Source organism: Panicum virgatum, chromosome 7K, assembly GCF_016808335.1.
Source record: "Panicum virgatum strain AP13 chromosome 7K, P.virgatum_v5, whole genome shotgun sequence".
Taxonomy (NCBI): Eukaryota; Viridiplantae; Streptophyta; class Magnoliopsida; order Poales; family Poaceae; genus Panicum; species Panicum virgatum.
The window spans coordinates 50530760-50554711 of record NC_053142.1 but is presented as its reverse complement, the minus strand read 5'-3'; the positions used below and the strand labels follow the sequence as shown (position 1 = coordinate 50554711).

The window sequence follows — 23952 nt, the reverse complement described above, 5'->3', positions numbered from 1 at the left end:
ATAAACTCATCGTCCCCTTGACTAGATGGATTGAAGGGGAAACTGAACTGAATCTAGATAATTCAAGAAATTGCCTCTTGACTAGATTGGCAGGTCCAGTGGTACACCTAGATATGGTTTAAATCTGCTACAAATCAATCATGATGGAAACGGCTTGCCATGACGTACAGGTTGCTATAGATCAAAATCATAAGAAACGAAAGTCTACATCACGAAACATGATGCATCAGATGAAATTGCATCGAGATCTACAGAAAAACTGAGGTATGATCTAAAGCTCATACAATGTAATTGGTTTCTCTTGCCATTGACCTTATCATACATGAAATAAACATCAAAATGTCCATTCAAGGTCAAGACAATTGGTTCAAGCGCAACCGTGCTAAGATGCCACACGTTTCATCCCTTTTCTGGGGCCATTTAGCTCCCGGCAGCAGTCGGAATGGCAGTTGGTTTTGAATCCTCAGCCTTCTCGTGCTCCTTGTTTAGCATCTGGAAGTAAAATAGAATAATTCCATAACCAGTGATCAGTATCAAAGATGATATCAATCTAAAGGGAAGTGTAAGGGATCCCACAAACGCATAGAGGGACTGAGCAGCTAATAGGAGTGGTGGTGGATGGAAACAACTAACCTTGTTGTTAATCAAGTTGTGGAGTGCGATGACACTCCTGATAAGAGAAGACAGGTATATCACCAACATCATGTCATTTGTTTTCACTGCACCAAAGAAATGGAAATTAAGGCTGCTGTTGTAAGAAATATCAGAAAATGGAAAGATCAGGTCAGTTATGGTAAAGGCATGATTACCTGCAAAGGCTTTGATCAGCTCATTTATGTTCAGATTTGGAAGCAAGTTAAATACATCCTGCAAAAAATAATTCAAAGTGAATATGTATAATACATGGGTACAACCTAAATCTCTTCAGAAGCATTATTTTCGGACAGAATGTAATGTTTACTATACGTACACTCAAGGCGTTAAAAATAAAGCATATATATGCGTGGTAGGACTTGCGTAAAGCTTTGCCCTATGGAACATATTGAGAACAGCTGCTCTGAAGGGACTGATGTACTAAAAGTCTAAAACATAAAGAATATGTGATCAATCAACAAAAAATATACTAAAGCACCCTTTCCTCATGTGTTCAAATCCCACTTGCAGTACCATTAGGAATTAAGAGCGACGGTATATTTCATAGCATACACAAATGTTTCAACTTTAATCTAAAAAATGGAAAAATAATCAAAGCACAAGACAATTTTCTTTCAGTGTAGTTTAATGAGACTGAGAGTGAGAGACTAACCTGCAAATGATACAGAATCTCATGATTCAATGGGAGCTTCCCTTCAATTACAAGGTCCAAATAGCTTCTGATCTCCCTTAGCCTTGCATCCAGTCCTTTCAAGGCTGCAAGCTTGCTAGTGACCTACATTGACAAGGGATAATTTAGGGTGTGCTTTAAACAAAAAAGCATGCAAATGGCGCAAAAAAACTAATCATGAAATATTACCTCTGTTGCAAGTGTGCTTATTGTCGTGTCCTTTACATCCCTTAGAAGGTGCTCAACTCCTGAAGATAGGACAAAGCATATAAGTTAATAAAAACCACCACAGCACAAACTCTAGCAGTCATTAGCATAGCTATTTTTGTTGTTCAGAGTGAAGTTAGATATTAGAGGACCCTAAATAATGACACTGACGATAACATCAGAATAATAAAATCCACATAATAATTTTTGAATGTGCTCAACTCCTGAAGGTAGCACAAAATATGAGTCAACAAACCACCACAGCACAAGCTCTAGCATTCCCATTCATAATATAACTATTTTTGTCGCTCAAAACATGACTATTCTGAATAGTAAAATCAACATTTATTTTTGTTGCTTGTGCAGTATCAGAGGAAGAAGTCTTTACCAATTTCCTCAACTTCATGAGCAGCAATTTCTGAAGGAACATGGACAAACACCTTCTGACTTTTCTGAGTAGCATTCTGTAACGGACAATCATGCAAATTATACACTGAGCAAGCAAGTGAAACCTTCCAGCTTCTCAGAGCAGAGACTTACCTCTTTAACCTCTTCCACAGCGTAGTACGCCTTAGTGGGTATCCCCAACTCCTTGGGTTGCACATCGATAATCACCAGGACAGGATTAGGAACATAACTGCAAATTTGAAAGCGAGAATTGGAATTAACAGCTACATACAGAAGTGGCATAAGTAATACAGGATGAGCACCCAGACCAAGCTAACAGAATTAATTTTCTCAATAGAAAATATAATACTTTGATCAACATAGCTAACATTCCAACAGCAAGACAAAGAAAATGAAATGTAGAGAGAGGAACACAGTAAGTTTCAAGGTTTCAGTTTAATTTCTCTTTTGAAATTCCCAAAGTATCAGAATGTAATTAACTATTTATGGACTCAAAACTCATTATATAGTTTGACCCAGCAAGGACAGTTAAAAATAGAATTTCAGAGCACAATCTATGAGAGCATGGATTAGCTATGTATTTTTGGGACTAGAAGTCCTAGTGTAAGTAAATGTTTCGAACACACATCAAAACTTGAAAAATGCCGGCCCCCATGTGTCACTAATGGCACATAAAACAGAGTAGGGTGGTGGAAACTAGTAGCATATATATAAAATTTTTCAAACAATCATACCAAGCTAACCGAAAAGTTACACACTTGTTTATAACTTAGGACAGTATCTTCAATGTGCCTACTTGAACTGTAACAGCTTAACGAGTTTAAAAAGACCATTAATATGAGTTCAAAACTTCAAAGCAGATTCGCCATACCTGTTGAACAAGGCATGGACATCCAAGTCGTTCTCCCTCAATTTTGGACCAGTGCTGTACCAGCCAACAACATGCTCCTTGGCTACACCACAAACAGGTCGTGCTCATCAGGACACCAGAATCAATCACATTGCACAAGCCCAACAAGCTTTGAGAAATCCGAAACAGCATACCGTTAATCCTCTTGAACATGGAGAACATTGACTCGTGATAATTGTGGTCAAGGAACCAGATCCTAGGATCCTTGTCATCCTCCTCGAACGGCACTGCAAAATCAAGTTGCGGATTCAGCGAGTTACCCCGGAACAACCTCACAGATCCAATCAATCGCGCAACAGCACCACCGCGATCCAAGCCAATGGATCTAATTACATCTAAATCCACAGCCGATTTCGCGAAACCCTAAGCAGCGCAGCAGAAGCGCCGCAACCCCTCCGTCAACTGAAGCCTGAGCGGCGGAAACCCTAGAGGCGGACAGAAAAAAAAGGGAGGCGGAGATGGGTGGTTTACCGGCGTAGGAGTTGGTGACGTCGACGGAGCCGCGGGAGGAGGTGCCGAGGAGGACGCCGACGACGCGCTTGCGGGTGTCGCGGGCGACGCGGTTGTAGTGGTCGACGATGCTGAGCAGCACCAGGGGGTGCACAACCACCTTCTCCAGCGTCCGGCCCGACAGCTGAGCCGCCTTCACCACGTCCATCTCGCCTGAACCCTGGCGGCGACCACGGATCTGCGGCGGGCCGTGTCGCTCCTCGACGGAGTTGGAAGGTTGTGTGTGTCGTTGCTGCGGCGGCCGTCTGTGTGCTTGTGCTTTGCTTCTCGTTCCAATTCTTGCTTCTTATACAACTATTCTAACTCATTTTTTATATAAGCAACCTCTTGTTGATACCTTGAGGAGTCATAAAGCTGACTAAAATAGAACTGAATATATATCATTTTGAACTTAGGGTCAAGGATTGTAGCAATAACCATGACATTGTTCTTCTCTTCCAAATATTTATCAAATTTGTTTAACATTGCAGCACTCGTTTTCTTCAAATATGAGTCATTAGAATTTTTTGTCTTTAACAATGCACCCATTTAAATTTGCTGGCTTCATAATTAACTGGCTCGTTATGGCTCGCGAGCGGCTCGCGAGCCAGCTCGAGCTGGCTCGTTATAAAACGAGCTGGCTTGTTATAAAACGAGCTGGCTCATTATAAAACGAGTCGAGCTCGAGCCGAGCCATTAACGAGCGAGTCGAGCGAGCTAGCGAGTTACGAGTTTTTCGTCCAGCCCTACCTGTTCCCCCTCCCTCCTTTTTCTTTCTTGCGGAAGCGGAAGGTCGGGCTCGCTTTTGAATAATAACTTGGGGCGAGGGTGGAAGCGTCAAAGGATTCTTCCTTATGCTGTGCCCCCCGTCCGATTGGAAATATACGGTAAAGATGGTTGACCCATTGACTCACCATTGGGCCGGCCCAATAAAATTTCCCGTTTCTCTCGGTGCGGCGGCGGCGGCGGCGCCTCGTTCCGTCGTTCGTCGCCGGTGACACGCCGCCCGTCGGCACAGGGCACAGACGCAGAGGCGGGAAGCGGAGGAGCGGGAGCTGAAGCGGTCATTCCTCGACTCTGTCCCTGGTGGGCTCACTTCCTCCTCCATCTCCTACGCCTACCCAGCTACGCGCCCTTCAGTCTTGCCCTCTCTGTCTCTCTCTCTCCGGCCATCGGTTCCATACTTAAGTCAGATTCTCTCCCCCAGATCGAGTGACTTCTCTCCCTGCAACGATCCCTCTCTTCGTGACAATTTTTCTTGCGTGGCGAACAGAATGTTGTTCATGGCCTTGTGGACTCTAGCAAAATCGTTCTTGCTGAATGCAAGATCGCTTTGATATATTTTTGAAATAGGCATTTCAATCCTATAGGCTACGAGGTCAATCAGAAGGTATTTGAGGAACGAACCTACTGAATTCACAGTTTAGGAGACACTTGTCTCAATTTCAGTAGCAGAGCTCTGAGTTCGCTAGGATTACGACCAACAATATTGCGCGTACAACTAGCCAAGCCAGATCACACGATGAATAAATTGACAGAACAATCCACATAAATGTGGCATAGAGATAAGATACTACTTTTTTGTTTATTTTAGTTTCAGATTATCTTAGGTCATACATAATTTGCAAGTTGCAACCATTATCTTGTGGTATTTATTTAAGTCTCAGAAGATCCATAACACTAGGAGATGCCTCCAAATCTCCAACCTGGTATCCATAATACTAGAAGATCCATAAGTTACTTCTGATCTATTTTTTTTCCGAACAATATTGGTGTGTCTGGTTCTGGAGAAATAGATCTGTTTATCTGCATATGCATATTAGTATCAAATGTTTGTGATTTTTGTTAACTGTTAGGTTAGACATGTTTATAAGCATAAGCTAGTTGAAAGTTTTATATACCAAATAAGTTGTTCCTAATGTTTGAGGACTGAATAACTTGTATGTTTGGTTTAATGAGCTGCCTCTTTGCAAAATTGATGAAATTTTAGACTTCAAAATGAAGCTAAGGACCCTTAACAGAGAGCTTCAACTGCATATTTTGGAGCTGGCAGATATTTTAGGCAAGAGCCACATTGATTCACATGTTTGAGAGCTAAATTCAGCGCCGCAAGCAAGCAATCGAGGATATAAAACAGTAAGTAACTATTCTTTCTTTAGTTCGGCTGATAAGTTAGAATTTTCACTTCATATGATTCATAGAAATTTTAAGGATAGACTCTGAGCTTTTGCTAGTGCCTCTTTCCAAAGAAACATGCATCTGTATTGTTATTAGTTTGACTCTACTAGTTAATCCCCCACAATGCTCCAGTATAAACTGAAGCTGTCATATATGTTTTTCAGTATTTCTATATTCTTGATTAGAGTGGGGAAAATGGATTGTGTCCAGACATGCTTCGTTGCTGTTCACAAACGTTGCAATTTTTTTTAATGTTATTTTATCTTTTCTCGCTGCATTACAACTTTGGCATAGTAAAGAAAAAGCAGACTATAGTTATCCACGACAATATCAAAAAGATCATGATACTGTTTGCTGCACCAGTCTGAAAGATACAGTGTAGTTCAAGAGATGGTAAGCTGATAGTTTTGATAAAGAATTTGTAGAGGACATGCTAATCTATAAAGTTCACTTTTATTACCCAGAATACACATTTTATACAGTAGCTTGCTTTATTTTCTTGAGTAAACCTTGTCTTCTAGTTTCATTTTAAATTGTGACTGCGCAATTGCTAGTATTTTGACAACCCTGAGTATTTTCTTATTTCAGGAGAGCGGAAGCGCAAAAGCTGCCACAGGAATCACGGCTTAGCTCAGATGGAAGCCAGACTAATTAGGCTGGTGCCCATTTGACTGTTTGAAGACAGATTAGTGCTGTACTGCTGTATATGAGTTAGAGAGTGTGTGTAGCAGTTTGCTTGCTACAACGCGGAGACGGGAGTTGAGAAGTTTCAGCTTCTTTTGGTATTTGTTGTGGTCTTGCGGTATTTCCAGAATCTTTTACGTACTTTGATGATCGATGATAACATACACCAGCTACTTGCTAGTTGCTACTCCATGCTTAACTGTTTCGTCTATGTTCATGTTCCCTGCTTTTTCTGAGGCGGATTGTGCGACTGGTGTCTCATGTCCAGTTAAATTGTGCCGAATTATTGTCGACTATTTTCGTAACTAAGATTTCTCTGCTGATCTTTGATAAGGGAATATATTCGTAGGAACAGCTCGTTCAACTTTCTTCCACAAAAATCCTCTTCGTGTACAACTGGGCCGGCAAGGTTTGGTTGGCCCAAGAATCTCAAAAGGCCCAAAGCGCGTACAAGCCCCTCGCCGCAGAAGCAACAACAAAGCCTGAGCTGCAGACCCGTCCGTCGTCGCGGGACAGACCAGAGGGCAGAAGAGGAAAAATCCACCGCCGCATAGCTCGCGCTTCCTCCCCCAAGCCCAGCATCTCCGCCTCCATGGACGCGTATCACCAGCAGCGCCGCTTCGCCGGCTCCGGCGACGCGCCTCTGCCACCGCAGCAGCCGCCTCACCCCTCCCACCCGAACGCCCACTGGTACCCGGCGGCGCCGCCACCGTACCCTTCCCACCCCAGCCGCCCCTACCCTCCGCAACACCACCACCATTGGGGGCCGCCTCCCGACCTCCAGCAACAGCCCCAGCGTCATCCTCCGCCGCTGCAACAGCAGCTCTACGGGTATCAACAGCCTCCCCCGCCGATTGCGATACAGCAGCAGCCGCCGCCGCCTCCTCCTCCTGGGAACCCCTGGCCTCCTCACAACGCCTCCGGCCAGCCCCCGCCGCCTAGCTACCCTCCTCCGCCGCAGGGGCAGGTATGTTGGATTATCCAGTGCGCGTTTCAAATGGCTGGCGATGCATTGACGTCCTTATTGGAGCAATGGGTAACACGGCTAGTAGCTGATATTGTACTAGGGTTTGTAGCCTAGGTGTAACGTGTTACGTTTGTGGAAATGGGGTTTTACACTTTTACTCCTATAGTAGCGAGCACAATGGTTTTCCATGTTATTTGGATGAAAGGCATGTACGCTTCCATAAGTTCCATTCCGTTCAATTCAACAATGCTATAGCTTGGTGTGGTTTGACATTCGGTATGATGGTATGCAACGGCAGCTGGCATGATTGTACTATCTGGTCTTTCAATTTTCCATGGTTTTGCAAGGAATTGATGCCAATATTATCTCTCTCTTTTTTGTTTGAGGGAGATGGTCTTCAGTTGGCTATAAGCTATAGTAGAAGCAGCTGGATGCATGATCTGCTGATGATTTTTATTTCATTTGCTTCTTTGTTCTCAAATTTCATGGAACGTAAAATTTGTATATGGGTGTTGCTTATTTTGTAGGCTTGGACCAATCATTCATGGGCTCAAAATCATGGATACCCAGGTTTGTCAATATAATTTCGCAAGTCATGTTGAATTTATTTTACAACCGGGACTTCATTGTATTTATTGATACTGAATTCCTGATACACAACATTAGTAGAATATGGTACGGTATTTCTGCTAAACATCCTAATTTTATGGGTTTTTTAAAAGGTTGAATTATACACATATTTCAACCTCGTTAATGAAAACATGAGTTCTCAATAGGTACTGGATACTGCATAACACGTTTACTAAAGGAATCAATTACAAATATGTATCAATCTTGTCTATGTTGATGCTGATGTTGCAATTAGAGTTTAGTCTTGGTTCAAATTTCTTTGTACCACTTGATGATTAGATTGCTAGAACTATCTGACACGTATTAGTGAATCTGCATGAGGGGTTTCCTTTGATTTTATCAAGCCTATACACATTTACAGATTTACTATCAATTGATACACCCATTCTAAATGTGTAATAGTATAATAAACATTATCCTGGTTGACTATTTGCTTGAGAACTATTTGTTGCCAAGTCGATGTCAAGTGATTAGTTTTACATATTCTTGACATCACTGTTGTTTTCTTAGATGTCCCTTTTTACTTATGATTATATGTGATTTCCCTTTGACCACATATCCTTTTTTGGTGAGCTTTCTTACATAATCAATTCTTGGTAATTTATGGCACGATACTTTGTTTGTGCTTCAGCAAAAGCATGTTATTTTTAGTTATTGGAACAGTCATTCTTTCGGGGTTTTGTCATTAAACCCATTTAGGCTGCTCTTAATGAAACAAAATTAAATATACCATACGCTTGCCGTATTGTCAAGTTTCGAGAGACTTCAGGAGCAGGGAAAAAAAAAACTCTTTCACCAAGAAAAGGATTGTTAGTTATGATGATAGTTTCTCTATTTCGTACAAAAACAAAAAAACTGGTAGGTCAATGCAATGAGGAAGATTGGGCTACAAAGGCTAAAGCATGGATTGCTGCTAAGTCTGTTATGGGAAACCACCAGATTGAACAGCATGCCATATCCACAAGTAGAACTGAAAGTCATCATAATGGTTACCATGATCAGTACTGGCAACCAGCTGGTCTGCCAACAGAAGTTACAGAACATTTGCACCCACCACTTCCTCAATCAAGTAACGATCATATGCCATTTCCAATGACAGGTCAACACAGGGAAACAAACCATTTGTTAGGTACAGTATCTTATTGCCCTTGCTCTGTATGTGTTACATGTGGATGTGTAAGTTTCAGAATGGAGCTGAAGATTATATTGCAGATAGAGGTCCAATGGTGTCTCCAGCACAGACTTTTGGTTCATTTCCATCCACCTATGAACAGGAGGTATCTTATAATTATTCTTCTGCTCCAGGTATGCATTGCTTGGGAATTTAATTTGTTTGTGCAGCGTGAATGATAATAGGCTGCTCCCTATTGGGTATGTTACCAGATTCAATCGTGGAAAGACTGAAATGTCTAGTGCATAATTAATATTTCAATAGAGTATGGTGTGGTTCACCTATCTCTGTGATACTTAGCCAGCAGTACCTGTTGCTTCATCATGTTCTTTTTGAAACAGTGACTTGGATATATCTATTGTCATATTGTGTTCGCCTCTATCAAATGGAGGGGAAACACATGTTAGTGGTTAAATGTACTGAGATGTTGATGAATGTGTCCATTTAGTGATTACGATTGCATATGAAGTATTAATAGTTATTGGTGCTTTTTCATGTCAATTTTATGTATCGTTCCTATAGCTGAAAGTAAGAAAATGGTCACCAGTGCAATGTATTTGATTAGTCTTTTTTTTTACTATGAGAAGCAGACGTTCTTCATTAGATGATCACTTCTACAATGTATTTGAGCATTCATCATTTTCTGTTGTACAGAGCTGAACACATTTTTTTTGTTTTATATAAAGTCCAATGCGCATGATGAAACTAGAATATATTACAATGGAAATTCTTTCTTTGACTTTGCCATGTAATAACAGGTAATGGGAATAATATGCTTCAATATCCAAACTCTCAAGGACAGTCATTTCCAACTGCCTCTACTGTTCAAGGTGGATTCCCACAGGCTCCCCCTAGTATGCCTGCAGTTCCCTTGGCGGAGCAGCCTCCTTTTGGGCATGAACAACAGTCAGTTGATCCGAGTGACCAACCTCTCGAATTTAACAGCCGGAAAGCTCCTGATGTGGTAGTCCATACGAATGTCAATTCTACTATCCCAGCTGCTCCAATGCTGGCATCTAATTATGATGTAGTTACTACATCTACTCATTCATGGACGCCATCAGCTACAGTAGGGTTTATGCCTCGGGCTCCATTGCCACCACAAGCAGCACAGGTTTATGCACTTCGTATTATTCACCTATTTTGTTATAAACTCTTTACATGAGTGATACCTACTCTTTTAATCTTATTACAGATGGATCCTCATGCAGCCCCACTCTTTGGAGTAGCCTCTAGTTCAAACTATGTTCCACCTGCAGCATTTGGTGTTGGTAGTGTAACAGAAGTGTTCCCTACAGATCCAAACACTCCTTTCAGTGTTGCAGAAAAATCAAAGAAAGTATGTCTACTCTTTTCTCTGGCATGTGTTTTCATTTCCAATGTTTTTGTTTAACTTTGAATGGTTCTTGTTGTATTCTGTACCAGCGTCCAGTACCTAACTGGCTTCGAGAGGAACTCTTAAAGAAAAAATCAGCACCATCAAGTGCTTCAGCACAACACCCAACAAACCTAAATTCCATGGAATCTCATGATGCAGAACCACCTCTAGGAATACCTGACCAAAGTGACAGCAGAAGTAACGATTCAGCTAAATCCACTGAAGGCAATGAAGATGATGAGGTGCCATTTTCTATTTTAATTATCAGTTCCTAACTATCATGCTGTTAATGCTGCCTTTATTTGGTTGCACACAAAATCCACCAAATGGCATCCTTCGAGCTATCTATTTGAGGACTTGGGGAGGGATTAACATGTCCAAGTTTGTAAGCTAAATAGTGATTTGGACAACTCTAAATGGAGATATTGAAAATAAAACCGGATGTTAATAACATTGAGGTAGTTTGCTTGGTAATGGGAGCAGATTGGACTGTCGGACTAGATTTAAATTGGAGGCTAGTGGCTTTAAAAACTACTAAGGGCATGTTCCTTTGTCTAGCCTTATTGCATAATTTATTTCTCAAATTTCTATTTATTTTTGTACGTTATTACTTACTAGGTTATATGGAAAACTCCCATTGTATGAAGACTTCGTTAGATCCTATAGAGACGCTGTGCCCATATGCTTGTTTTAGAAAACTTATCATGTACAGCAGCACCAATGCAAAGGAGAACTAACTTTGCTAATTTTAGGAAATAAATAGATCATATAGTTGAACAGCATGCTGACCTTAACTTTTTGGCCTGACATTTTTCTACTTTGGAGTGTCAATGTGGCCCTCGTTTTAATAATTGTACTCAAACCTAAATCATTTGCAGGATGAAATTGAAGCATCTCGAGTGGCAGCAATCAATCGGGAAATTAAGCATGTTTTAACTGAAGTCCTTTTGAAGGTTTATTTAAACTTGTCTACTGTCATATGATTGTATCTATCCCAAAGATGCAAGGATACTTGTGTTTTCGGTTGTTTACCCTTTTTGGTACCATTTGCAGGTTACTGATGATCTTTTTGATGAGATTGCAACAAAAGTGTTGAACGAGGATGATTCATCTGCTGAATGTGAGTGAATTATAATGGTTGGTAAAATTAAATAGAAATCTTGTGTTACTGATTGTTTTGCTTTTGTGGTGCAGCCAATGAGCCCGCTGGTGTTTTTGGCTCAAAGGAACTTGGTCTGGGAGAGGCAAGAACCAAGACCTCAGCTAAAATTCTTCTCCCTGCTAAGCCAACAAACATCAGCTCTAGTGATTATAAAATTAGTAATGGGTTAAGTTCCCCTAAAGGTGCTCTTCTTGGTCTGGCTAGTTATGATTCAGATGATGACGACGATGACAATGATAGCAAGGATAAGATTCCAATATCAGATTTATCAGCTAATGCTGGTGTTGCAAATACTGAAGAAGGTAAGCTCTAACCAAAATACTCACATCACATCACTCTCCAGAATTTATTTACTTAGATGCTTGTTAAAATTGTAGGTGATAAAAGCACTCTTGGTAAAGAACACATGAATCATGATGGAAAAAAATTGTCACTCGGAAGCACTTCATCAGGAGAAAATCTTAAATCTATTAACAAAAACTCTCAAAGGAGCACAAAGGTGGAACCTGAACGAGAGCATATTCAGGACATACAGAATGGAGAGTTTCCTGTAGATGCCAAAACTTATATCAAGCCAAATAGTGCAGTTGATAAAATGTATGAGAAAGCAGACAGGTATGCGGCAGTAGATGTCCAAAACAGGAAAACCTCTTCTAACAATCGCGCTGAAAAGTATGATGATTTGGAAAGCAGTCACAGGCATTTAGAAAAAAGCAGCAAAGACTTTGTTAAAGAGGTGAAGACTGATCATGCAAAAGAACATGAATCTTCTACTGCAAAAAAATATAATAATGACGACAAGTACAGCATCCATGGAAATGTTGATAAAAAGAGTAGCTTTAAGGAGGGAAAAGGTTCTGACAGGACTGCAAAGCATGAATCGAACACAAGGGACTCCAGAAGTAACTCTAAGTACGATGGTGCCAAGGCAGATCGAAAGGATTTTCCGAAGGATACGAGAGAGAGAGATAGGGATACTACTGATAGAAGAGGGGGAAAAGGAAAAGATGAAAAGGATGACAGATCAAAGCAGATTCAAAAAAGCTCAACAAGTCATAGCAGAAATTCAGAGTCACGATCACCAAGAGGGAGAAGTCGAAGTAGAAGGGAAAACTCTTCACATGTCCAAGGGAGTGTTTCAAGTGATGAGCCTTCTGATAGTATGAAAAAGAGGTATGGTGACTCTCAAGTAGTGGGGTAACAATTTTTTTCCGCATATATTAGTAGCTGTCATGTTATGCTGAATAGTTTATTACCCTTTTATGCTGCAGAAAGCATCATTCCCGTAAAAACAGCATGTCTCCCTCACCTCCAAAATCTAGAAACAGGTATCTTATTCATGCCCCTTCTCTATATTTCTAGGAATTATGTTAGGATTGATGGAATTTTGAATTTGAATAATTCCAGTATCTTTGCAGATAGATATATTTTAAGGTTGACATCAGCTATGCTAGTCCGCTAGATCTTAAAGAATACATTACCAGCTTTGTATGCTTTTGTCATGAATAATGAGAGTCGTGCACTCGTGCTAGATGTTCTTCTTTGTAGTAAAGGGTGGGATTCATGTTAATCTGACTTTTATAGTGTTGTCAAACACTAAATGGGGATTTTTGCCATATGCTAATTTGAAATGCATTGTTCTGCTTTATTGGGTATACGATGGCCGGTTGTTGAAAACTTGAAATATAACTGTTCATTTGTATACTCTGTGAAATCGATATGAGTGTGCAGGTATCTTCTCGTGAAAAAACATCAGGTTCATATATCCCTTATCCACTTACCCGTTTAGTATTATGTTTCATCTCTAGACGAATTTCGCGGTCTCCACATAGCAAGCATTCTCACCGCAGGCATTCACCTTATTCATCTGGCAACAGGTAAGAGATTAATTGGTTCTTCCTTCATCATTGTATTACTCCTGCTGATAGCTCAAAGTGAAATTTCAGGTTGGAAATTAGTTTATTTATCAACCATGCTATAGCTGATTATGGAAAATAGTTTGATTTCAAATTAAAGCAAGTAGTAAGGACTGGGGAATTTTAGAATAAAGTCAAATGTTAGCTATCTTGACAGCTCATGTTCGGTTAAAAATATTCTTTTTATTTTACAAGAAACCTTGTATTTGAAATGCAACCTTTGCGTAGTTTTCACGAGAAATCTTTCGCACCATCTTGAGATATCAAAGACTTTTGCTGCGCAATTGGGGTAAGCTTAAAATTGCATGTCATAAGTTGTACTCTGTAGTCTGCAGGAAGTTTTCACTTCAAGTATCATTGAACTCTACTGTGTTTATCTTGGGCTCTTGGTTATTATGGAGGGAAACCTTAATTCCTTTACATCTTGGATCCTCGTTTGTTGGCAACAACCAATTCCTTTAAATCTGGAATCCTTGTTTTTACTTGTACAGTAACTGTGTTTTTAGTACTTCCATAAAAACGGTGTCTAATCATCGCAGGACGAGGCGGTCCAGATCAAGAACTCCAGTCAAAAGGAGATAGAAGACAATGGGCAGGGCCAGATGCCTGGGCATCCCCGAGAGACAATAGAAGGCATATTGAATTACTGCTGTGGTGCTATCTAGTGCTTTTTTTTTTTGAAAGGTATCTAGTGTCCTTTGCTCCTACGACGGCATGGTAGAACAGCATTCCAACAGTGACAAACATAAAGGCAAGGAATGGGTGTATTTTGATGTTTATGAGATGTGCATTTTGCTTTATCGTGTTTGTAAGATGAGCTGTATAGCCAGTGTAGGGTAGTATGATCAGTAGACTCTGCAGTGGTCCCATCATTGACTTAACTGTGTGTCAAAATTTAGACCATGTACTGGTCAGCTGAGATACGTATTTACTTGCACATTTCTAACTTGAGCATTTCTCGTAATTTTGAGATGAGAGACGAGGCATGCATTGGCAGCCTGTTCCCAGTTATTTTTGTTTATATGAAACTGCTAGTCGAAACAACCTTTGTTTCGTCGTTGGAACATCAGGAATCTACTGTTGCAGTTTCATCCCAGGAATTGAGGCTGTTCGGCTGATCCAGTGAATAGTGCTCGGCTGTTAGAATGAATAGTATTATGTGAGAGGAGATAAGCCGAGACAAGCCGAAATTGAATCAGCCGAACAGATTATCTGATTTCGGCTGAAGCAGTGAATGCTGAAAGTGAACGGTGTACGACAGGAAGTAGAATTTTGCTGCCATGTGCCAGCAACCGTTGCCCCAGGATGTATTCGACTGCGTGCGGCGTGCCAAACGTGAATTGTCGTTGTGCTTTATGTACTCAACAGTAAAAGAGCTGATCATTTTTATTCTTAGATATGGTATGGACAGCCTTTGGGATGTGTGCGTTTCAATTTGGGTAAGATACCACTATTCATCGTGTACCACGAGGAGTCGTCCAGAACAAAGGCGTGAGCCACCCACAGCAAACCCACAGCAACAGCAAATCGGCAACAGGTGAAGTCCGATCATCCAGTAAACCCACAGCAACAGCAAATCGGCAACAGGTGAAGTCCAAAATCATATTTTGAAGCTCTAAAAAAAAGGGTCATATTTTTAAAACTGGTGCTGTACTTTATTTGAAACGCAGTGAAGTTCTCGAACAAAGTGACGGGGAAGGAGTTCAGAATCTTTAGAGGACATCACAACCAACGGAACCTAAACTTAAACGTCGAACTGGATGCAGGCATGCAGAGTAGCACGGATGAACAAGCTCTCCTACTATCTCGTGTTGGTTCCCCAGCTCTGTTGGGTATCGATCAGGGTTCGCAAGAGCAGCCCCGACCACTGCCAGCCGACGCGGCTCTGTAGCTCCGCTCCCACTGGTCCACCGGTGCCGCTGCAGCATGAGGGGTGTGGCGGGGGTGCTTCTCCCTCTTGTCACCCTTTATCTGCTTAAGGGCATGCTTGAGCGCCGGGAGAAGCGCTTCCATGCACTCCGCCACAGCATTTGGGTTGCCAGGCATGTTGATGATCTGAGAACAATTACGAACAGTCATGATCAGCAACTAGGAGGTCCAAAACACAAGAAATTATCAGAATTTCTTTGAGTTGTAGCACGCACAAGAGTCGATCCTCTAATTCCAGCCGTTGCCCGGGATAGCATTGCGAATGGTGTAATCTGTACCAGGGAGAACAGTACAGATCAGAAGATAACAATACCAGCAAAGTTCAAGTATTCTCTATATATTCAGTGCATCTGTATGTTAACTGCCATGTCTGTAAGAATCTGAGACATTACGCTGTACTGGATAACTATTTCAATTTGTATGGATAATTTTATCAGTGATTCCTTCAATGCGAAATACTCAGCTCATGACCCAAAAATTGTGAAACATTTGCGTGTATGTAAAATCTAGATAAACTAAATGCAACAGATGCACCATCACCTTCAAACTCTCTTGAAGCATAACAAATGTGAGACCTGGTGCTTCTTTCTCTATCACAGATTTTGTTGCTTCTGGTGTGACATCTCTTGGTGTGAAGCCAGTACCACCTGCATGATGAGCATTATCACCAGGAAGTAGCGCACGTGAGTAGGAAACAAGCAATACTAGAATCTGAAAGATACAATCATATTACCTAATGTCAAAATGAGGTTGACATGGTCAACGTCACTCCATTGTACCAGAATGCCCTTAATCTTGTCCACTTCATCAGGAACAACAGCAGTAGCAACCACGGTTGCTCCACCCAGTTTCTCCGATGAAGAATTCACTACAGATACAGCTCTTGGGCCACTACAGGTGCCATTGTATTAGTTACTTTTAAGATTAAAAAGAAAAGGTGTGTCACTAACTCATCGTAAAGACCTAGAACAAAACATATGCTACTTAACTGCTTTGATGTCTAGAACAAATAAAGAATGTGAAATGTGGAGTCGTTACTGAACTGCACCACCATCTTATGTGAAGAAAAACCAGTAATAAGACTCTTTCATTTTGCACCATAAAGTGACCCCTTTGCAGCTCAACGCAAATAGGTGTATCAAGGTGCATGAACTTCAAAAGTTAAGATTTCAATATACAATTTTGATCTTTTAAATATTTTTAAAAACCAAATCACATGCAATAGTATGGCTATGGCATTTCTATTGAGTATTATGAAGAAAAAGGTGTCCAACTTAGACAAGTACCTCCTATCAGGGCCAGCACCCGATGAAACAGTGTCGCTTACTGTCAGAATTGCTACTTTAACTTCAGCATCTTGAGAAGCGGCAACCTGAGGTACATCTGTGGAAATACTTTTTGAAGATGGAGCAAAATGAGATGGACGTTTATCTGAAGCAGCGGGTGGTTTATCCAAAGGATAACTGATTGTGTCTGAAATAAGTATAGCTTGGATAGATGTTCCAGCTGCCAATATCTGCCCAGTCGATGGTACCTCCAGCAGAGCATTTGCTGACTTCATACTTAGGAGGCGGCTACTAGCCTGATGGCCAGTGCTCTCAGCTACATAACTGCCACATGCCCATAACAAATACACGTTAACATTGCCTGGAGTCAAAAATACCAAATCCAGTGGTGTCAGCTATCACAAGTTAAAATATAGCTCTTACCCAGGTCTACCAGATCCATCATCAAGCACCCATCTGATTACTGCTCGGTGGAACTCTGTGCGATGTGGGTCTGCTCTTAAAGGATGTGATAGGCGCACATGCACTCTGTGGACACAGACTTATAAGTAAAGAAATACGCTAAATAGTGTAAGGTGAGAACAAGTGACAGCAAACATAAGCATGAGGATTACTACCTTTGCAGGTGAGGATTTGACCAACCTGAGAGGAGACGAATTGCAGGAACAACAAAAAGATTGAAGCAAACCATACAGCTCACTGGGTTTCCAGGCAAACCAAATGCCAGAACTGTTTTAGATGGCTTTGATGTGTCTTGTGTGACGATCTCAGCAAATGTTAATGGCTTTCCTGGTTTCATTTGGATCTGTATGTGATACAAGAAGCAGCTCCAATTGGTTATACAACAAAAACATGAAAAGAACTTAACTGTAAAATGAATCTAAAATTTGTTTTTAGGTTGCCTAATAACTAGTTGGTACAGAATAAATCTGGAAGACCCAAACAGTTCCAAAGGTACCTTCTCAAAGTGAATTTTACCCATCTTTGCTAGGCAGGGTTTGACAAGATCTCTGTCACCCATAGAAACACCACCAGAAGTAAGGATTATATCAGTATCAGAACATAGTGCTGCAACCATGTGCTCTTTAAGACTTTCTTCAGTGTCTTGTGCAATACCCAGGTCAATCACTTTGCATTTCTGCTGGACGGCAGCAGCTAGAAGCATGGCGCGGTTGGAATCACGAATCTGCAATTTTAGTTCAAGAAGTGAGATCCTTCATTTCTGAGCAAATGGAACACAAAGAACGGTGAAGGATGCAAAAATCATGGAATAGGAGAAATAACCTGACCACCACTGAGGGTGGCAGTTGTTGGCTGCACTAGTTCATTCCCTGTGGAAAATACAGCAATGGTTGGTCGAGGGTATACCTGCACATGCAAATTCAGAATGCCAGATTGCAACTGCTCCCTTTTCTATACTGTATACTGAAACACGCTAACTGGAAATATTATTCACCTTGACAGTAGTCACGCCCACTGTTGCAAGTAGACCAATTTCTGCAGGACCAATGTGCTCACCAGACGTAAGCACTATGGAATCCTTCTCTATGTCACATCCCTGCCAATTTTTTGAATTGCTAAATCAGCAAGTGCAAATTACTTGAGTAATGTGCATAGTGCATTCCACGGAAAAATTAACAGTGGCGAGTGCTCTGAATGTAGACAATGATGATAAAGTACCTAAAACTAACAACATTGCAGTGAAAATGTTGCTTCCAACAAAGAAATCCTACAGCACAACAGGTAGAAGCACAGGATGACAGCACAGAAAGTAGTAAGATAACCAAGTAGTGACCAAACTGAGCATACCGCATTGCGGATGTCCTGCCCCTCAGCAGCCCGCACCAAAATCCTAACCCTCTTGGACCCATCTGCTCCGGCAGGGACCTGCTCGGTGTCCTCCACTTGCACGACGGCGTCAGTGCCATCGGGAATCGGCCCTGCGTTAACAACCACAATCATTCAGCCAGCCAGCACACAAGGCGGCGCGACACCGGGAGAGAAAGCTGCGCGCAAGCCAACTCACCTCCGGTGGTGACGTATGCGACCGTGCCCGGGGCGACGACCACGCCGAGGGCGTCGTTGCCGGCCCTCGACTCCGTAATCACCGGGTACTCCCCGGGCCCGTCGGAGGCCACGACGGCGTACCCGTCCTGTAGGAGGAGACACGGTCCTCGTCAGCCCAAAGCCGCGGGAAGGAGGGACGAAGGGAGGGGCAGGAGGGAGGCGGCGAGAGGAGGGGGGCCAGGGCGACAGACCTTGATGGAGGCGCGGAAGGGAGGGAGCGGGTCGGGCGCGCGGACGTCCTCGGCGAGGACGAGGCCGAGCGCCTCGTGCAGTGGCACGTCGCGCGGCGCGGCGCGGGCCGGCGAGGCGGCGGACAGCACCGCCGCCAGCGCCTCCTCCACCTGCAGCATCTCTCTCCTCTTTTGCCCCCCCCCCCCCCCCCCCCCCCCCCCCCTCTTCAATTTCCCTCGGCTTTTCTGGGCTTCTGTCTCCGGCGGCGGGCGAGGCCGCGAGGCTATCTGTATCGGCTGACGGCTGATGCTCACTCAACCATTCGGCGAGCTTGCCCTGCTTTTTTTTTAAAAAAAAAACTATCGAGGAGATGCCACGCGTGGCGTGACGACGGCGATGTGCGATGAGGTGAAGCCGCCGCAGCCGCCAGCCGGAGCCGGGGGAGGAGGGCCAGACCGGCCTCAGACGTGGCGCTATCGCCATTGTTTGACCCACCAATCGGCAGTTCGGCACGAACGTGCCGGCCGGCGCAAGCCGTGCCACGCCGCTTGGGAATTCTCGTCTCTGTCGTGAGACGTGAGTATTTCAGTTTCACCGTTTGACATCGCCGTCTCTAGCGGTACCAGAGGTCGCAACGGCGGAGCGGTGGCATCGCCTACTGGCCTTTGAGAAGCAAGGAGTGGCCGAGTGGGAGACGCGCCACTTCCACTAGCGAATGAGGTGAAGGCCTCGCGGCGGGGCCTTCTGCCGCAGCAGTGTGCGCCACTTCGTTGTTCACCACCGGATCGCCGGCGAAAACGAAGAGGCACCGGCCGACCACGGGACCATGGTTTCACGTCAGCACGACCACGACTTGCGCCAGTACACGTGACGAGCTTTAGAGGCCAGAAGTCCAATAACAGAGTCATACACAGATTGTTCCAAGATGAGCGATGCCGCGGGGCTAGCTAGAGCGCCCACTCCAGTTCAGAGCTTCAGGTGCCAGAGCCAGCCCGCCGAGCCGAGACAACGTAGTACGCAAGAAAGGCAAGTGCTAATCTGAATCTGCTCAGACTTACCAAGCTACTAGCCATCTATTTATGACCGTCACACCTGGTTCGGGAAAAGCTGATAACAGCGGGTTTCTGCAAACTACGCGGCCCCAAGGCCTCAACTCAACAAGTTCAGTCTTTTAACTTGCACAAGCATAAATTGACTGAAATACAAACAATATGGGATCTCTTTTTGGGCCCAAGCATTGGGATAGTAAACAGTGTTACCTCCTGCTCCTGGATGTTGATCAGCTCACTATCCTGACCACTTGTACTTGACTAGGCATGGGGCCGAAAATGTTGAATCGCCATTGGTCTAGTCAGCAAAATTACACTTCATAAAGTTTTACCGGGAAATGGAAACACTATAGGATGGACCCAGTAATATGAATCCAGCTCAAATGGCGCAAATGCACCACTACCCTGCAAGAAAAAGAATTTCAATCAGTCACAAAAAAAAAAATCAATCAGCCTGCAGCATATATAAGAAGACACACACAAATACTTCCGTTGTCCATGAAAAACAGCTGCTCTATTCCTGTGATTGTCTGCAGGATATCCTCAATAGAAGTACTCCTAACTTGTTAGCAGAAATGATAAGTATGTTGTTTGCACTTGCATAGTGTGTGCTGATGTTTTAATCTGAAGAGCCTATATAGCAAACAAAAATAACTATGCCAATTCCCAATCCTGTTCATATACTGAACCTCCACAAGATACGAGTGATTGATCATATCACCATTGCTTGTCATGTGCCAGAATATTTGTACAAGCAAGCACTCACTTAGATCAACCACATATTTGTCAATGCAATGAGCCTACCTAAATAACGACTATTTCCTGACAGCGTATTAACCCAGCATATACTGAATAAGCACGTCCTAAATTGCTAGAGATTGTGCCAAAAATTGCTAGAATCTTCAGGACAGCACAAGATAGGGGCACAGAACTTGTATGTATGACCAAGAAACAAAAAGTAGCTTATATAAGCTTATAAGCACATCCTAAATTTTCAAAATATTCAGTAAGATAGCCAGTCCATAGAGGTAAAACATTCTGCAGATCCAGCTCAATTCAGATGTGGCGTATATCCAGCTCAAAAGCAGCACGGCACTAAATGGAATGAAGATGTTAGGAGCTGTGGATTATGCGCAAATCTTCATTTGCCTGCTTCCATTATATTGAGTTTTTTATTGTCTTCAGGGTTACATTAGCAGTTTGCTCTCCTGGTTGATCTAACATCAAGCAACACCAATTCAGTAACTGCTCAGCTACCACTAGTACACCAAACAACAACTCTTATAAACATTGATATATATATATATATATATATATAACAGCTACTAGCCTGCTATAACCAGATGGATCTAACAGGAATACAGGATTATTAGTTATCATAAAGTGAAAAAAATGGAAGTCTAAAGACTGGAAGACTTAAAAAAAACTTAGATTTCACTATGGCAAGATGGCAGCTATGGTGTCTTTGAAAGCATGCACAAAAGGCTTTTATGGTTGCAGACATGTTTGTTTCTATTTGAGTATCTGAAGAGGAGGACAATCCTCTGGTTGCAGACTATTGACTTGAGACAGAACAGTATTATACTTTGTATAGTTTGTACCTACTAGCAAATACCCATGCGTTGCCACGGTCTAAGTCTCCGTACAGGTCGCGGTAGATTTTTTTTTTCCTGCGATGGTTTTCTTCGACATGACTATTGCTATGTTTTCACCATCTCGTATTCAAGTCTGTTTAGGTTACAATATAGTGATGTTGTTGGATTCTCATTATATACGCTTTGGATCCACCCATCGGTGATTGTGTTGGACCAACAAAAATTTTCTGATGGAAATGTTGCGTGCTTTAGAAATAGGTAAACATTTAGAAATTGGATAGTGTACCACAATAGATGCAACATGCCACTTTAAACAAGACAAGAAACTCATGCCACTTTAAATGCTGGTGGGACTGTAGAAACACAATTATCCAATGCCTGACAAAGCTAACTAGCATCACGGATTATGCAAGGCTAGAGTGTAGAGCAGAGAGCTTCCCCCCCCCCCCCCCCCCCATATAGAGGACCAGATGCACATATATCCTTAACCAATTAAACACTTTTCTAACATGAAATCAGCAGCGAATGAAATATCAGTTTCTTCAGTTACGAATCGGCGGATTGATTGTATCACTGAATTGAGCATTCCTCCATTCAACCTCACGGTGGTGGGATCACTAAATCTTAACAGTGTGAGGACTCGGGAAGGTGCATGACACGGTTCAGTCAGTTCGTGGGGGAGCGGGCAGCAACCTGTTCTACTCGTCGTCCTTCAGGACGCGCTCGTGGGAAGCCACCGTGACTGCGGCGGCGGCGGCCGCCGCTTCCTCTTCCTCCTGGAGGACCTTCTGCACGTCCTTGACCCGCATCAGGACGACGCCGCCGACCACAACTGCGTGCAAATCAGCAAACAATCAGCGGGCACTGGCATCGATTTGGACGATTAGATAGGCGGTGAAAGAAGAACAAAGATATGGTATGAGAGAAATGAATACTTGCAGCGGTGCCCAGGGTCCAGATCCACAGGATCTTGAGGCCGGGGCTCTTCTGGCTCCACCTAGTCACCATTGGAGGAGGCGGCGGCAGCTTGCAGTCCGGTGGACGCGCCGAATTCGGGGAGTGAACAGAGCTTTTGGGGTTTACCCCTGCTGGCCGGCTACTTTTTTTTTTTGTGCGGGTTGGCCTGCTAGTAGTTAACCATTTCCTTTTTTTGTTAAAAATATCATGCAAAAGAAAATCAGAAGTTAAAGGTTAAAATTCAGTTTTTTTTCTTTGGTTGAATTCTAAAAACTATATGTTTTCACAGATTCCCTTCTTTGGCAATGGACCATATATGATTTACATGTTTTTTGTGTGTGTTATTCTTTTCTTTTCTTTGAATGTTTGCTAGAAATCTCTAGACATCATTTTCTTTAAAAAATTACTAGGAGAAAGTAAGATGCATGCGGGCATTTGGACACTCTGACCTGCAGGTGAGATTTACAATTTCCCTAGTAGCAAAGTAAACTTTGTTTTCAAAAGGACCAGCAAATAAACCTCTCTGATTCGGAGAGGTGAAGGATACAAACTAGAAAGATTGAGATTTTTTTTTTGAGACGAAGGGTTGGATTTTATTCATATAGCAGTATAGAGTACATCCTTCCTCTTACAACAGAAACCCCAAAAGAAACTAAAAATACATTCTAGTCCTCCAAGTCACCCTGGGCATTCGGTAAATACCGAACCGATCGGTTCGGTTCTTCAGTACCATTGCAATTTCGGTTCTTCAGAAATTGGTACCGATTGATTCCTAAAAAAATTTGGCACCGAAAAAATTCGGTAAATTTGGTTCGGTTTCGGTATATACCGAACAGTACCGAACTGATCACAAAGAGAATGTAGTAGTAGGTTCAAAACTAATTTTAACATCATTTCATAGATAATAATAGTGCAAAATATAAATACATATAAAAGTCCACACGATCATAAGTGTGAGTGCCAAAATACGTAATATAGTAGTCTACAATAGTACAATCACTAATATAACAACACTCAAACTTATCATATTTCATGTAAGTTCGGTAAACTCAGACCGGTTTCAGTATTTACCTCGGTAATTCGGTTCCTGAAATCTCGGAACTGAATATTTCGGTTTCAGTAATTTCGGTTCGATTCTCGGTAATTTCGATTCGATATTCGATTCTCGGTATTTTGTGCCCGGGGCCAAAATGTCTTCCTCGTCTCCGGTGGAATCCGCCACGTGAAGCTCGAAGCCGATCCCTTCGACGAAGTAGCGTTAAATTTTTGAAGCTCCTTAATCAGTTGGACATCGCCATAAACGATGCACCTTTGGACCATTGAACACCGACGGCCGTAACTTCGCCTTTGAACAGGAGACCCGACACCTGCAGCTTCGTTGGCCAACCCCAACCAAAAGGCGAAGAAGAACCCAGAAGGGTAAACTGGACTCCGATGCTGCTAACAAAACCAGCAGAGAACGCCAGCAACCCGG

General features: G+C 42.6%; 4 protein-coding genes across 5 annotated transcripts; 2 read left to right on the top strand and 2 right to left on the bottom strand.

Moving 5' to 3' along the window:
- Nucleotides 1–61: 61 nt before the first annotated feature.
- On the bottom strand, nt 62–3627 carry LOC120642068 (26S proteasome non-ATPase regulatory subunit 7 homolog A-like). Its single transcript, XM_039918456.1, has 10 exons — nt 3321–3627; nt 2984–3076; nt 2811–2892; nt 2072–2168; nt 1920–1995; nt 1514–1572; nt 1307–1429; nt 810–867; nt 634–719; nt 62–492 (listed from the first exon to the last, which is right to left on the bottom strand). Exons 1-10 carry the CDS (start codon nt 3505–3507, stop codon nt 421–423), a joined length of 933 nt encoding a protein of 310 aa, XP_039774390.1. The 5' UTR covers nt 3508–3627; the 3' UTR covers nt 62–420.
- A 3080-nt stretch (nt 3628–6707) lies between these two features.
- LOC120642066 (serine/arginine repetitive matrix protein 2) lies at nt 6708–14388 on the top strand. Of its 2 annotated transcripts, none has more exons than XM_039918453.1 (14): nt 6708–7167; nt 7695–7737; nt 8660–8926; nt 9010–9102; nt 9727–10082; nt 10164–10307; nt 10394–10588; nt 11225–11299; nt 11400–11466; nt 11541–11810; nt 11886–12681; nt 12780–12836; nt 13317–13385; nt 13964–14388. In XM_039918453.1, the coding sequence occupies exons 1-14, from the start codon at nt 6793–6795 to the stop codon at nt 14004–14006; spliced, it is 2850 nt and encodes a 949-aa protein (XP_039774387.1). In that variant the 5' UTR covers nt 6708–6792; the 3' UTR covers nt 14007–14388. The 2 variants fall into 2 exon arrangements, with proteins under 2 accessions (XP_039774387.1, XP_039774388.1); XM_039918454.1 differs by having other exon boundaries at nt 6709–7167; nt 8897–8926; nt 13964–14375.
- Nucleotides 14389–15055: 667 nt separating this feature from the next.
- Nucleotides 15056–19428, bottom strand: LOC120642067 (molybdopterin biosynthesis protein CNX1-like). Its single transcript, XM_039918455.1, has 13 exons — nt 18898–19428; nt 18666–18792; nt 18449–18579; nt 18096–18197; nt 17924–18007; nt 17598–17825; nt 17257–17444; nt 17063–17167; nt 16640–16963; nt 16087–16244; nt 15894–16000; nt 15569–15625; nt 15056–15479 (listed from the first exon to the last, which is right to left on the bottom strand). The coding sequence occupies exons 1-13, from the start codon at nt 19054–19056 to the stop codon at nt 15264–15266; spliced, it is 1986 nt and encodes a 661-aa protein (XP_039774389.1). The 5' UTR covers nt 19057–19428; the 3' UTR covers nt 15056–15263.
- Nucleotides 19429–22180: 2752 nt separating this feature from the next.
- Nucleotides 22181–22861, top strand: LOC120640375 (the record flags this gene model as incomplete). Its single annotated transcript, XM_039916205.1, has 3 exons — nt 22181–22359; nt 22463–22558; nt 22852–22861. Coding segments are annotated over 3 exons (285 nt in total), but the record flags the coding sequence as incomplete, so codon positions are not given.
- Nucleotides 22862–23952: the final 1091 nt, after the last annotated feature.

Excerpts from the sequence above, each read along its gene's own strand:
- LOC120642068 (XM_039918456.1), bottom strand. The coding sequence starts at position 3,507 with ATGGACGTGGTGAAGGCGGCTCAGCTGTCGGGCCGGACGCTGGAGAAG. Across the intron at positions 3,077-3,320 it reads CGTCACCAACTCCTACGCCG|TGCCGTTCGAGGAGGATGAC; the intron begins GTAAACCACCCA and ends TTGATTTTGCAG. Across the intron at positions 1,430-1,513 it reads TAAGCACACTTGCAACAGAG|GTCACTAGCAAGCTTGCAGC; the intron begins GTAATATTTCAT and ends TTGTCAATGTAG.
- LOC120642066 (XM_039918453.1), top strand. The coding sequence starts at position 6,793 with ATGGACGCGTATCACCAGCAGCGCCGCTTCGCCGGCTCCGGCGACGCG. Across the intron at positions 10,083-10,163 it reads TGCCACCACAAGCAGCACAG|ATGGATCCTCATGCAGCCCC; the intron begins GTTTATGCACTT and ends ATCTTATTACAG. Across the intron at positions 11,467-11,540 it reads GGATGATTCATCTGCTGAAT|CCAATGAGCCCGCTGGTGTT; the intron begins GTGAGTGAATTA and ends TTTGTGGTGCAG.
- LOC120642067 (XM_039918455.1), bottom strand. The coding sequence starts at position 19,056 with ATGCTGCAGGTGGAGGAGGCGCTGGCGGCGGTGCTGTCCGCCGCCTCG. Across the intron at positions 16,245-16,639 it reads GGTGCTGGCCCTGATAGGAG|TGGCCCAAGAGCTGTATCTG; the intron begins GTACTTGTCTAA and ends TGGCACCTGTAG. Across the intron at positions 15,480-15,568 it reads GAATTAGAGGATCGACTCTT|ATCATCAACATGCCTGGCAA; the intron begins GTGCGTGCTACA and ends AATTGTTCTCAG.